Source organism: Danio rerio, chromosome 9, assembly GCF_052040795.2.
Source record: "Danio rerio strain M-AB ecotype USA chromosome 9, GRCz13ab, whole genome shotgun sequence".
Classification (NCBI taxonomy): domain Eukaryota; kingdom Metazoa; phylum Chordata; class Actinopteri; order Cypriniformes; family Danionidae; genus Danio; species Danio rerio.
This window is the reverse complement of record NC_141029.1, coordinates 53,167,501-53,180,882: the sequence shown is the minus strand read 5'-3', so window position 1 is coordinate 53,180,882 and position 13,382 is coordinate 53,167,501. Positions and strand designations below refer to the sequence as shown.

The 13,382-nt window shown below is 39.1% G+C and overlaps 2 protein-coding genes and 1 long non-coding RNA gene across 3 annotated transcripts in view; 1 reads left to right on the top strand and 2 right to left on the bottom strand.

Annotated features, from left to right (window-relative positions):
• Nucleotides 1-13,382, bottom strand: part of ifih1 (interferon induced with helicase C domain 1) — a 751,550-nt gene that overhangs the window by 161,332 nt on the left and 576,836 nt on the right. The window lies entirely within an intron of this gene.
• The window catches only part of kcnh7b (potassium channel, voltage gated eag related subfamily H, member 7b), a 190,028-nt gene that overhangs the window by 72,842 nt on the left and 103,804 nt on the right, over nt 1-13,382 (bottom strand). Inside the window, 2 exon segments of the mRNA NM_001446944.1 lie at nt 611-1,033; nt 12,919-13,130. Coding sequence (NP_001433873.1) covers nt 611-1,033; nt 12,919-13,130 — 635 coding nt within the window.
• Nucleotides 2,317-9,433, top strand: LOC147842451 (uncharacterized). The gene is made up of 3 exons (XR_015500115.1): nt 2,317-3,655; nt 5,115-5,707; nt 7,352-9,433. It is a non-coding gene; the product is annotated as an uncharacterized LOC147842451 (long non-coding RNA).

The window sequence follows — 13,382 nt, the reverse complement described above, 5'->3', positions numbered from 1 at the left end:
GGGCGGAGCTATCAGTCCCTTAGGGCAGAGCTATCAGTCCCTCAGGTTGGAGCTATCAGTCCTTTAGGGCGGGACTATCAGTAATTTAGGGTGGGGCTATCAGTCCTTTAAGACAGAACTATTAGTCGTTTGGGGCCGGGCTATCAGTTTTTTGCCCTGCTTTTATTGATTTACCCATCTTCCTTCATTTTGTTAGCAACACTCGTCTTCCGACGATCCAATCAGTGCATGTTATTATGTACCACACAACTTTTTTTTTCATTTCAATTGGATCTTAACCTCCATTTATGGCAACTTTAACTTGAATCAAATTTTCTTAAGTGTTGAAGTGAAAATTATTAGCCCTCCTAATATTTCCCAAATGATCTTTAACAGAGCACAGCATTTTTCACAGTATTTCCTATTATATTTCTTCTTCTGGAGAGAGTCTTATTTGTTTTATTTCGGCAAGAATAAAAGCAGTTTTTATTACCCTAATATGCCTATTTAACATAATTAAGCATTTAACTGTTTGAGCTAAATACTCTTCTCTCAAAAAATATGTATTAAAATATTATGTACTGTCAAAAAATATCCTTGGAGACGCTTAAGAATTAAATGCATCACTTACATCATCAGATCCTGAGCCGAAGATGAGCAGGTCAAAGGGAACAGCGGCCACCATGTCTATGAGGAACCAGCCCTTAAAATAATGGATGGCTATCTTCCCGGGATGGCTGACCACCTCCTCGTTCAGGTTCACATATGTGGTGCGGAAGTTGATGAGGATGTCTATGATGAACATGATGTCCACCATTAAGTCCACTACGTTGAGAGGACTGCAGGAATAGCCGCACTCCTGGCGTTTTTGCTCCTCACGGTCCAGCAGAAAGGCAGCGGTATATGGGGTAAAGATGGCTGTATAGATGACCAGCAGCAGGATCAGCCAGTCCCACACCGCTTTAAACGGGCTGTAGTGCAGGATGGTGAACTTGTCCATTCGCGGAGACTGAAGCTTGTATTCAGGAAGCACATCGGCACCCAGAGACAAAACCTGGAGCAGTGAAAGAGACAAAAACCATGATTGTGTGATGTGTCGAGATTGAGACGCTGTAGAAAACATGTGATGGAGAAGGGGATTGCTTGCACTCATAAGTCAGCATTTCATTCTGGTTGAATTGTGTATAATAATAATAGTAGTAGTAGTAGTAATAATAATAAAAATAATAATAATAATAATAATAATTTCATAATATTAATTATGTATTAATATTTTTTTTTTTACAAAACTCAAATTCATTGCTAAAATATGCTAATATATTTGCATATGTAATAATAATAAAATGTTGTTTTGTTTATTATTATATGTTGTTGTTCTTGTTAATATAATAATAATAATAATAATAATAATAATAATAATAAAATAAATAATAGTAAAAATATTAATCATTTAGAATTATTTTTTTTGTATTATTATTTTTTTTACTAACCTTAATTCCACAACCAGAATAATTAACTTTTTTGTAAAAATAAATATTTACAAAAACAACTATTATCATTATTATTTTATTATTATTATTATTATTATTATTATTATTATTATTATTGTTGTTTGTTTTACAAACCTCAATTCCCCCACCAGAATATACAGATGTTTTGGCATATGTAATAATAATAATAATAATTTTTTTTTTTTGTAATTAATTGCTTTTTACAAAAGTTTATTATTCTGTTTGTGGAATTGTGGTTTGCAAAAAAATTATAATACAAAATTAATTTTACTAAATTATTATTATTATTATTTTATTATTAAATTTTTTTTTCTATGTTTTACAAACCACAATTACTCTACCTGACTATGCATATAATAATAATACTAATAATAATTATAATAATAATAATAATAATAATAATTTGGTACTATTAATTTTGTATTGTATTTTTTACTAACCTCAATTCCACAATAAATAATCACAAAAAACAATTATTATTATTATAATAATAATGATGATGATGATGATGATGATGATATTATTTTGTAATATTCATTTTGTATTATTTTTTAACAAATCTAAATTCCATCAATATATAAAAATATACTAATAATATAAAATATACTAATATGGTTGCATTTCTTGTAATAATAATAATACTAATACTAATAATAATAATGTAATTTTGTTTCGCTTATTATTATTATTATTAATATTATTATTATTATTATATTTTGTTGTTTTTGTTATTATTGACATTATTTTTATTATTATAATTTGTTATTATTAGAAATTGTATTATTATGATTATTTATTTATTTATTTATTTATTTATTTATTTTTTAATAAGACACTCAAACCAGTGACCTTCTTGCTGTAAGGTGACAGTGCTAACCACTGAACCACCGTGCCATCCTCCTTTCGACATACAGAATATTAGTTGAACTTTTTTCCAGTGTACTTTTAGTAACCTTGGCTCCATTTGTGCTGATATTAAAATCTGAAACTGTCATGTCAAGAAGAGGTAAACACTTTTTAAACTTTGCTGATTTGTGCATTTTCAGACTTTTCTGTATTATAAAAAAAAACTCATAATATTTGCTGATATTGCATTTCTTGACAGCTGTCAGTCCCAAATCCACAGCCTTATCATAATCATCATCATAATGCAGTATACGACAGTTTCACCACTACAGTATATCTCACAGCAGCTGTCATTTATTTCTGTCCAGCAGATGCAGTATATTTCATAGAAAGTAAACTGAGTTCCTTCACATTTCATAAGCTTGCTGTGTCTGGATCCTCAGAGCGGGATATTAATATTCCTATTTCTCTCCACAGTCTCTGCTGTCAAAATCAGTCACATTACATGCAGCTGTTGGATCAGATCTGAGCGCCTCCACTCAAGGACAAAACAAAAACAGCAGCACAAAACTACACAGCGGCATGCTGAAGGATGAGGGATGCTCTTCAGGTACTGTATTCGGACGTGCTTTGCCTTAAAGCACCTCATAAAGCCTAAATGTGAATGCTGATTCTCACTGCCAAACTTTACTTTTCTGCACTTTCTTTCAATAATAGCTTGAATGAAAAGTTTTCAAATCAGATCATCATCATTTCATGTGCAGAGCTGTGCTTTTCAGTGTGCTGTTGTTGAATTATACACTTAACAGTACCTAACTATACCATTGTCACTTTTTTATATGTATAGGGGCTCCGGAGGGGGGTTTATATGGAGGGGGTCCGGTTCGGTGACCACAGAATTTCATCTCTGTTATACACAGACAATGTTTTTCTGTTGGCTTCATCAAACATGAACCTTCATCATGCACTCGGGCAGTTTGCTGCTGAGTGTGAGAATCGGCTAGGATGAGAATCAGCACCCCTAATGCTGTGTTCACACCAGACGCAGAACGCGCGGATAAATCGCGCTATTCGCACGTAAATAGCCGCGTGAACATTTGAGTTTACTCGCTTCATTCGTCTGTGAAATCCGCTTCATTCGCGTGTCAAATTCACTTCAGAACAGACGCGGATTCGAGTGATGGGCAGGGCTTCTGTCTGCCCGGTGACTGTAGCTTCGTTGCTAAATGGCTAACATGGATTTTATGAATAAAATAACAGTGTTTATGTGCTTTATGAAGGCTGAAATACAGCGTCGATACGTTTAGGGTTGTGTCTGAGTCCACTAGGGTTGGGCATCTAAGCTATAATGCCGATCCGATGCGCATCTCGATACAAAGAATACGATCCGATATATTAGCGATACATTTGTGACATATTGCGATGCAATATGTGAAAGAGGATGCTGTGCCATTGAATGAGTTTGATTATTTATTAACCAAGCAAAACCAAGACTTTTTTTTTACAAACTGGCTCTTCTCTCAGAGCCAGAGTGTCAGTTTACAGTAGAGGGCCATTTTAGAACATATAGCACATATTATTTAAGTCTTTTCAAGATAAACAGAATGTATAAGTGCAATATATATTAAAAAAATATGTATATATTTGCACTCTTTCAACATAAAGGTTTAGCATTGCACAACAAGAATTGTGATTTAACTTTTCAACTATGAAAACAAGTTTTACAAAGATATATTTTGCCACTGATTATTCAAAACTTAAGGTTGTGAACTAGCAGTGTTATGCTGCTTTGAAACATCACTGTTACTGTAAATAACAGGCTAATAAAAATAACAAACCAGGAATCTTCTTGCTGTGAGGTGGTCAAACTACCCACTGTGCCACCGTGACACCCAATTATTTTTATCATTATTATTATTAATATTATTATTATTATTATAATTAAATAAAAATTAACAGAAGGAGGTGTTTAAAACCTTCGTTCTCCGTGACACTAGGCTGAATATCTTTGCAGATGAACAGGGCCGGCCGCATGGGTGGCAGTATAGAGAGGGTGGCGTCCGCAACACCCAGTTATATCCACGCAAAGGGGGCAGAATAGAGGTCCGCGACACCCGCGCGTCCTCAGTTATATCCGCGCATATGGCGGCAGAATAGAAGTCCGCGACACGTCACTTCATTTTCATAACCGGTCACTTTCGTTTTCACATTGGGGTTGAGGGCGTCCAAGGGCGAACACTGGAAGATGCTTTCTCAACAACTCACTTGAAGCGGCGCCACGGTGATTTCAGATTAGTCGTACTGCCCGCGTATTTTATAGATGCGCGGCACATTTTGCAAATTGCATCTGTCCTGTCATGTCGTCCATCCTTAAATCCATTATGTTGCCATACTTAGATTTAAAACTCAGTGGGGAATAAAATGTTTGTTTTGCTTCTCGCGCTTTCTGAGGGCGCACCACTCGCTTCATCCGCACACCTGATACACTGAGTTGTAGTGTGTACACATCCGCAAATCCGTTGCTAAGGCATACTTTATGTAGGTCGATTAAATTATGCGCCAAAAACAGGTTGACAACACCTGTTAATAAATAAAAAATACATTCTATATTAAAAATATACGCTGTATCTTGGAAAAACCGATCCATCTCGCAAAAACCGATGCATCTCGATTTGCTTCCAAAATTTCATTCATCCTCTGCTGCTCAACCGATGTACTCGCATTGTGCACGCGCATGACCGCGTATCGATACATATCGATTAATCTTCCCATCCCTAGAGTCCACTACATGCTTTCAGAGGTGCATCCAGCTCTGTGAGCTCATAAACCCCCCCTAGAAACTGAACCTGGATCACGGAGGCTTTCAACGGTGCTTCTGACTGAGCCAAGCCTAGTTTGATGACTTGTTGTCGGTGCCGCCTGGAGGATTTCCCCTGGGACACCATCAACAGGTTCTACGTCACAATCACGCCCCCACAAGAGCAAGCTTCCGATTGGTTAACGCGGCGCGAATGTCCGCTGAAGTTCAGATTTTCGAACTCGAGAGATTCGCGGGAAACGCACGTTAAGCGCGTCAAACGTGCAAAACGCTCAATTCGCCTGTATCGCGCTATTCGCACCGCGCCATTCGCGTCATTCGTGCGTATAGCACCGCAGGATGTCTATTCACGCGTTTGCATTGACTTAACATGTAAATCACTCGCGCTTGACAAACGTTCCGCGTCTGGTGTGAACGCAGCATTAGTCCGAGGCCATGGTGCTCCACTGGAAAAAGGTGGTATGCCATCTTCAGGTTGGAGAAAAGTCCTTACCCCAGGTGAAGGAGTTCAAGTATCTTGGAGTTTTGTTTACAAGTGAGGGACGGATGGAATGTGAGAATAGCCCCTTTCACACAGTGATAATGGTAAATATCCGGAAAATTTCCGGAACGACTTTACCGGTAAGTTCAAAAAAGCGCTGTTCACACAGGCGAGGACGTTACGGAATTTTTCCGGAAAAGAGCATTCACACATCCATCGCAAAATGCCGGTAAATTCTGACATCATTAACCAGAAATGAGCTCTAAACGGCTGCGCTTGTGTTTGTAAACATTTGACTACATTACAAACTCTTTGGATGGATCAGTATTGAGTACAACTCCAATGAAAACATATAGAGGAACACTTTCGCATGTCGAAATGTTCATGATATGTGTGTGTGCTGGCGCTATGGGCGCTCACTGGCACACGCAAAGCTTGTAGGTAAACAAACAACGGATTATCATAAACGTTTTATCGATAATTATTTACACAGTTAGCATTAAAAATGAACATAGAAACGTGATCTGACTAACATCTAGCAGCTAAAGGTGTCTGGAAAAATATTCAAAGGCTTTTATTCTCATAAACTGCGCGCACGTGAATGCGTCTGACTGTTCTGATTGGCTAAAGCAGGTGTCTCACGTCAGCACATTCTAGACATGCACGCGCTCTTTCCGGCATTCTTCCTTCTGCATTCACACAGCGCAGCATTCCGACAAATTACCGGTAATGTTACAACTTCTCTTTCCGGAAAATAGCCAGAACGAATTTACCTGTATTTTCAAAAAGGGCCTGTTCACACATACAACCTTTCCGGAAAGGTCTGTATGTGTGAAAGGGGCTATTGTTGCAAGTTTAATGACGTACAAAACTGAATAACTCAATAAAACTGATCTGCCTGTTTACATGATAGTCACATTTATATCAGATTTATTTCCACATTTGAAGAGGGTCTGAAACCGATCTCTAAATATCTGTGTTACGTGGGTCTGTGTTATTTAATCTATTTATTGCTGGTTTGTGCTTACGATCGAGTTCTAGGAGGAGTGTTTCACCCGGCTTATCCAGGATTGGATGATGCCCGTGACGTCACTGGGGATTCCCACTATATAAGGCTGACAGCAATGGCGTCTCTGTCTCTGGTGGCTTGCGCTTAGGCGGTCTGGCTGACAGTGCTCCGCAAGCCAGGCGATCACCTAGATGCCGCTCAATTAAGTGTTTTGTTCATGTCAATCTTTTGATTCTTAGTTCGTAATGTGTTAACTAGTTTGTTTATTTTGATACTTTGTTTTGTAGCAGGTAGGGGTTTATTTTTCATAGTCACGTTTTGTTATTTATTTAGTTTAGCGAAGGTAAGCAGTGGCCCGGAAGACTCACCTTTTTTTTTATTCCTTTTCACGGGAGTTTAGGTAAGATCTGTCCATTTAAAACAGTTTAGTCAGAGACCTGTTTACCTTAGCTGCCCTACCTGTCTACTTGATTTTTGTTAATGTTTTGTCTTTTGAAAACTTATGATTTACGGAAAATTAAACGTATTGACGGAACGTCAATTTCACAATTCAAACGTCTGTGTCTTCCATATGTTCGGCTCAAACTTTTCTTTCCGGAAAATAGCCAGAACGAATTTACCGGTATTTTCAAAAAGGGCCTGTTCACACATACAACCTTTCCGGAAAATTGCCGGTAATTTTCCGGAAAGGTCTGTATGTGTGAAAGGGGCTATTGACAGGCGGATTGGTGCAGCGGCAGCAGTGATGCGGTCAATGTACCGGCCCGTTTTGGTAAAGAAGGAGCTGAGCCGAAAAGGCAAATCTCTCGATTACCAGTCAATCTATGTTCCTACTCTCACCTATGGTCATGAGCTTTGGGTTATGACCAAAAGGACAAGATCTCAGATACATAGTGAAGTGTTCTAGGCGTGTTCCACCGCAAGGAGGCCTCGGGGAAGACCTAGGACATGCTGCAGGGACTATGTCTCTTGAATGGCCTGGGAACACCTCGGGATCCTCCGAAGGAGCTGGAGGAGGTGACTGAGGAGAGAGAAGTCTGGGGTTCTCTCCTGGGACTGCTGCCACCATGACCCCACGGATGAAATTGACATGACATGACACATGAAAAGAGCAGGCGCGAATGGCACTCGCTAGCGAAATTTGATAGATCTCCAGAATTGTATATAGGGGTGCGTAATCAGAATTAGCCTGGGTTGGAAGTATGAGGTGCTGATCCATTAAGGCTGTGAATAACGGCCAGCTTTAGATTGATTATTTAAGGTTTTATCTTCTACATTTCGTTACTGTTTATTATACTGATACTAACATTCATTTTTTTGTCGGCTTAGTCCTTTTATTAATCCAGGGTCGCCACAGCGGAATGAACCGCCAACTTATCCTGCAAGTTTTTATGCAGCGGATGCCCATCTCTGGGAAACATCCACACACACATTCACACACACACTCATACACTATGGACAATTTAGCCTACCCAATTCACCTGTACCGCATGACTTTGGACTGTGGGGGAAACCGGAGCACCCAGCAGGGAGAATATGCAAACTCCACACAGAAACGCCAACTGAGCTGATGCTCGAACCAGCGACCTTTTTGCTGTGAGGCGACAGCACAACCTACTGCGCCACTGCTTCGCCCTGATACTAACATCTAAAACTTTATTTTCATTTTACTGGATCTTTAACCACTCTTCATGCACGCTTACAAAAAACTGTATATGCTTTTCAGGTATTGTATTGCTAGGTGAATAGTAATACAGCAAAAGACATAATTCAGCACTTTCTCACAAGAGAACAAATCCAACAGAACAGATCAGCGCACCGCCGTCATCATTTCTAATACAGTATTTATGAAGAAAAGACGGCTCATTTGCCTCTGTCAGAGTCGTTGAGTCCTGCAGTCAGGTGCGTGTGTGTGTGAAGAGCTCAATTACACACACACTCACTGCTGGATTACAGACTGTCATCATCCTAATGCTTTTAACGGAGCACTTCAGCTGTTCAGAGGCTTTGCTGAATATTCAAGTAAAAAACAGTGAAAGTCTTGTGCAATCGAAAAAGAAAGCACACTAGTCCCTAATTTATCAGGGCTCACCACTGTGGAATGAACCACAAAGTATTCCAGCATATGTTTTAGGGTGCTTTCACACCTGTCTCATTTAGTTGAGTTGAATCACACTAGAGTTCGTTTTCTCTTTTGGTGCAGTTCGTTTGGGCAGGTGTGAATGCAGCAATCGCACTTGAGTACGCACCAAAAGTGCACCAAATAAGCGTACTGAGACCTGCTTGAAGAGATGGCCTCAGTACGCTTTCAAACAAACCCTGGAGCGGTTTGTTTGTGGTGAGAATATGATCCGTACTAAAACAGACCCAACCGCAAAAACTACTGACTAATGCAGCTGCCGTAGGCCGATGCGCTGTGCATTATGAGATATGGAGGAAAAATATTTGTTGACAGCGCTTTACCAACAGAGAGAGGGGAAAACAAAACCTGATGGATCGTTGGTAATATTTCCGGAAGATGACCATGTCGCAGTTTAGCTAAATTAATTTACGCCTCCTCCTGAAGGGACGTGCGATGCATTAAAACACTGTTTTCCAGCCGCGTTTTATTCTCGAAATGTATAGTTTGTCTAAAGCTGAGATACAATCAGCCAGCGCAGTCGTCCCTCCATAGTAAAAGCGACATTTTGTGTCTGCCTGTTTGTTTACTTGCGGGAGTTCATTGGCATTTTCCTGCACGTGAGTTCTGACCAATTGATAAGCAGTTTAGGCAATATGTTCAAAAACATCTGGCCAATGAGAGATGTGGATTTTGTCAGATGACTGCATTTTGGTTCTTTTCAACTGGTTCGGACCAAAGCCAGCAGTATGGTGTGAAAGCGACACAAAGACGGCAGAAAATGCAACAGTGTATCATTTATTGCCCTTGGTCGGGACCAAATTAACCGAACTACAGATGTGAAGCACCCTTATGCAGCGGATGCCCTTCCAGCTGCACCCTAGTAAACACCAATACGCTCTCATTCAATTCACCTATAGCGAATGTCTTTGGACTGTGGGAGAAACACCTGGAGGAAACCCACGCCAACCGTCTTGGTGTGAGGCAACAGCACAAAATTTTCAGTTTATTTATGAAAATTTGATTTGTTTGATGCGGCGAGGCAGTGGCGCAGTAGGTAGTGCTGTCGCCTCACAGAAAGAAGATCGCTGGGTCGCTGGTTCAAACCTCAGCTCAGTTGGCGTTTCTGTGAGTTTCTGTGAGTTCTGTTAGAGTTTGCATGTTCTCCCTGCCTTCGCGTGGGTTTACTCTGGGTGCTCCAGTTTCCGCCACAGTCCAAAGACATGCGGTACAGGTGAATTGGGTAGGCTAAATTGTCCGTAGTGTGTGTGTGTGTGTGTGTGAATGTTTCCCAGGCATGGGTAGTGGCTGGAAGGGCATCCGCTGCGTAAAAACTTGCTAGATAAATTGGCAATTCATTCCGCTGTGGCGACCCCGGATTAATAAAAGGACTTAGTCGACAAGAAAATGAATGAATGACTTGTTTAATGTTTTTAAAATTTATTTATTCATTCATTTTTATTTAGAACGCTAAAACTAAATTATGATCTTTTTTTAATGCAAAATGGGGGCTCTTTAAGAATATTTAAGGCCTAAAACTTAGGTTTTGAAATGTAAGACTTTTTAAGGCCCAGCAGACACCCTGTATAAACTTAATTACTTTAACTACCTCACTTTATTTTTGTTTAACTACATTAAATACAAAAAATGGTTTTCATTTTAAATATAAAAAAAGTTAATTTATTGGACAGAATAGCAGAATTCAATCATAAAAACAGCTAGTTGTTGTACACAGAATGTTATGGGATTTAGGCAAAATTGGATGAATAAATCAAATCTAGCACTGTATAATGTAAATATTAAACATTTAAAATAAAGTAAATTAGGAATATTTTTTATTTTTCACTTGAGAAGAGAATAGCATTTATGTAAAACATTAACTATTAGTTTTGTGAAAATGATTATGATAATGTTTTAAAAAGCATTCTATTTGAAATGATTTATAACATTATAAACAAATTTACTGACACTTAATTCATTTCCAATTTTAGAGTTGTGTATTTACGTTGCTCTCCACAATCTGCAAAAGCTTTTTAAAAAATTATAAAAATTATATTCTGCAATAAACAGCACTCGCACCGCCTCTTCACCCTTAACCCTTGTGTATTACTCCACCCACATACAGCGACAAGCAGAGGACTGTCTACAGTTTGACAAATATTGCTGCTGTTGGACAACATAATGTACTTTTGAGGCTTTTTTTTAGACAAGAATATAGTTGTTTAAATAGCAACTATGCAGTTTATTTATAAGGATAGTGACTATTTTAAATATTCATAATATTAAAGTATCGGATTTAGTGCATCGGACACCATCAGCCTGTCTTTTTTTATATATATATAATTATTTTTTTAGGGGTTTTTCACCTTAATTTTTGAAAGGACAGTAAAGAGAATAGACAGGAAAGCATGGGGAGCAGAGAGAGGGGAAGGACTGGCACAGAACCACAAGGTGGTATTGAACCCGGGTTGCCTCGAGCATCGGAGTGCATGTGTCAATGCACTAACCGCTCCACCACTGGCGCCAACACCATCAGCCTGTCTGAGCACACCAAAGAAAAGTGATGGTTGACGTTCCATTACAAAATGGCGACAGAGACCACATAATAAGTCCTTAGGTAAGAAAAAGTGCATTTTCTCATCATACATTTCAAACAACAGCTGATCAAATCATTAAAAGTCAGGTAAGAGACATTCTAAGTCGATCTCTCTCTTTTATATTTTGTAGTTCTGTATTTATACCACAGAAACTGGCAGTGTTGGCTTTGCTTTGGATTTTTCGGGGTTTATTATTGTGATACCCTGATTGCAACAGATAAACACTGGGAAATCTTTGTAGACTGATGACATTTCATGCTGTTCAGCCTTTTAATCTTAAAATGTGAGCAAAATCACCTGTTTTGTCATCACTTTAGACATTACGCTAGAGAATCATTCAAGTACTAGCTGTAAAGTGACGTTGTTGAAGTAGCAATGGTTTCTGCTGTTCTGATGGTCAGTTGCAGATGTGAAGAAATGGTAGAAGAAAGTAGTTCCTCTTACAAAAGGGTTTTTAGACTCTCCGTGTTTGATTTTCTTTTTTTTATATATATATGATTATGCCGTCAAACGTTGTATAAACGCAATATCACACTAACCCACTCGGCCTGTGGCCTCGAGCCAACGCACACCTCCCACCAGTGCTGATACACAGCCATATCACACTGCTACTGATGTGATATTGCTCATTTACATATATATATATATGTAAAACACAAATCTATCTTCCATGGATTAAAGGGAAAAGTTCCATTTACACTCTGCTCTTTCACACAGGAGCTGTCGCAGTGCTGCTCAATTGTGTTTTGCCAATATTTGCAGATCCATATTCCAGAGGTGCTAGAAAATCCATCTTCACGCGCGGATGCTCTTTTGATGTGTCAGAAGAAGCTAAATACGGTAAGAGAGGAGATGAGACCACTCTCTCATGTTCTTTCCCTTTCTCATAAGATGTAAAGTACGTCCCCAGGATGTGTCTGTGAAGTCCCAGCTTAAAATACCCCACAGATTGTGTATTATAGCTTGTCAAATTTGCTCCACAGTAAATACACACTATTTTTGAGCTTGTCACTTTAAATGCAAATGAGCTGCAGCTTTCTAGAAGTGGGCGGTGCCTTTACGTGCTATTCTGACAGAAACAATCAAATCTCACACAGCCAAGATGACAGAAATGAGCAGTAGTGGATTAAAGTAGCACAGAGTCCGACGATGGAGGGGACGACGTTACAACTTTCAGTTCTTTTTCGTTCGAGGGAAAAAAGAAGTTTGAAAAGAGTGAGACTTTATACTGTTATTGAACACCCCAACACCTGAGGTTATAAATGTGCCACATTGCTCTAATGTACCCCTAAAAACAACAGCAGTGGTGGCTGAGAGAGAAGAACCGTTTCATAAACATGTGGCACCTTGTCGAACACAGGACGGGAAGCAATTTTGCAGCATGCCACATTTTTATATTGTTTTCTATTTGCCGCAGACAGATACCGAATGGTTCTGTGCACCCACTCAGAATCACAATTCAGTACAGGTTGTATTGTAGTCAAATCCTACATCTTGTAATATTTCATTATTATACTGGAGTAGTAATATTGTACGGAGGAGTAATATCTGGCCTCACCTGAGTGACCTTCTCTGTGACGCAGTGTGTTCTGTCTTTGACTTTGGGAGCGATGATGGTTTTCTCAGAGGACGGAGGTGAAGGCGCTTTCCTGTCGTTGGCTTCAGAGAAGTTGAGGGCGATGAGCGGGATCTTGTTGATGGTGCTGTATTTGTTCAGGTTGGAGTCTGATGTGGAGCCCAGCAGACTGGACTTCAGATGATTGAACGGACCTGAAGGTAAACGGAAAACAGCCTGTCAATTACAGAGAACGGCTTCAGTTTATTGTCGTCCATCTGCCGTTGGGTTGAGTGATTTAAGTGAACTCATTCATCATGATGTTATTCTGGAGGTATCAAGTTTCAAGATGTATTTATTTATTTATGAAGCACATTTAAAACAGTCTTGGTTGACTAAAGTGCTGCAGTAATTGTGAAATCAACACACAGGCTATAATATTAACATACAGTACATAGACATGATGT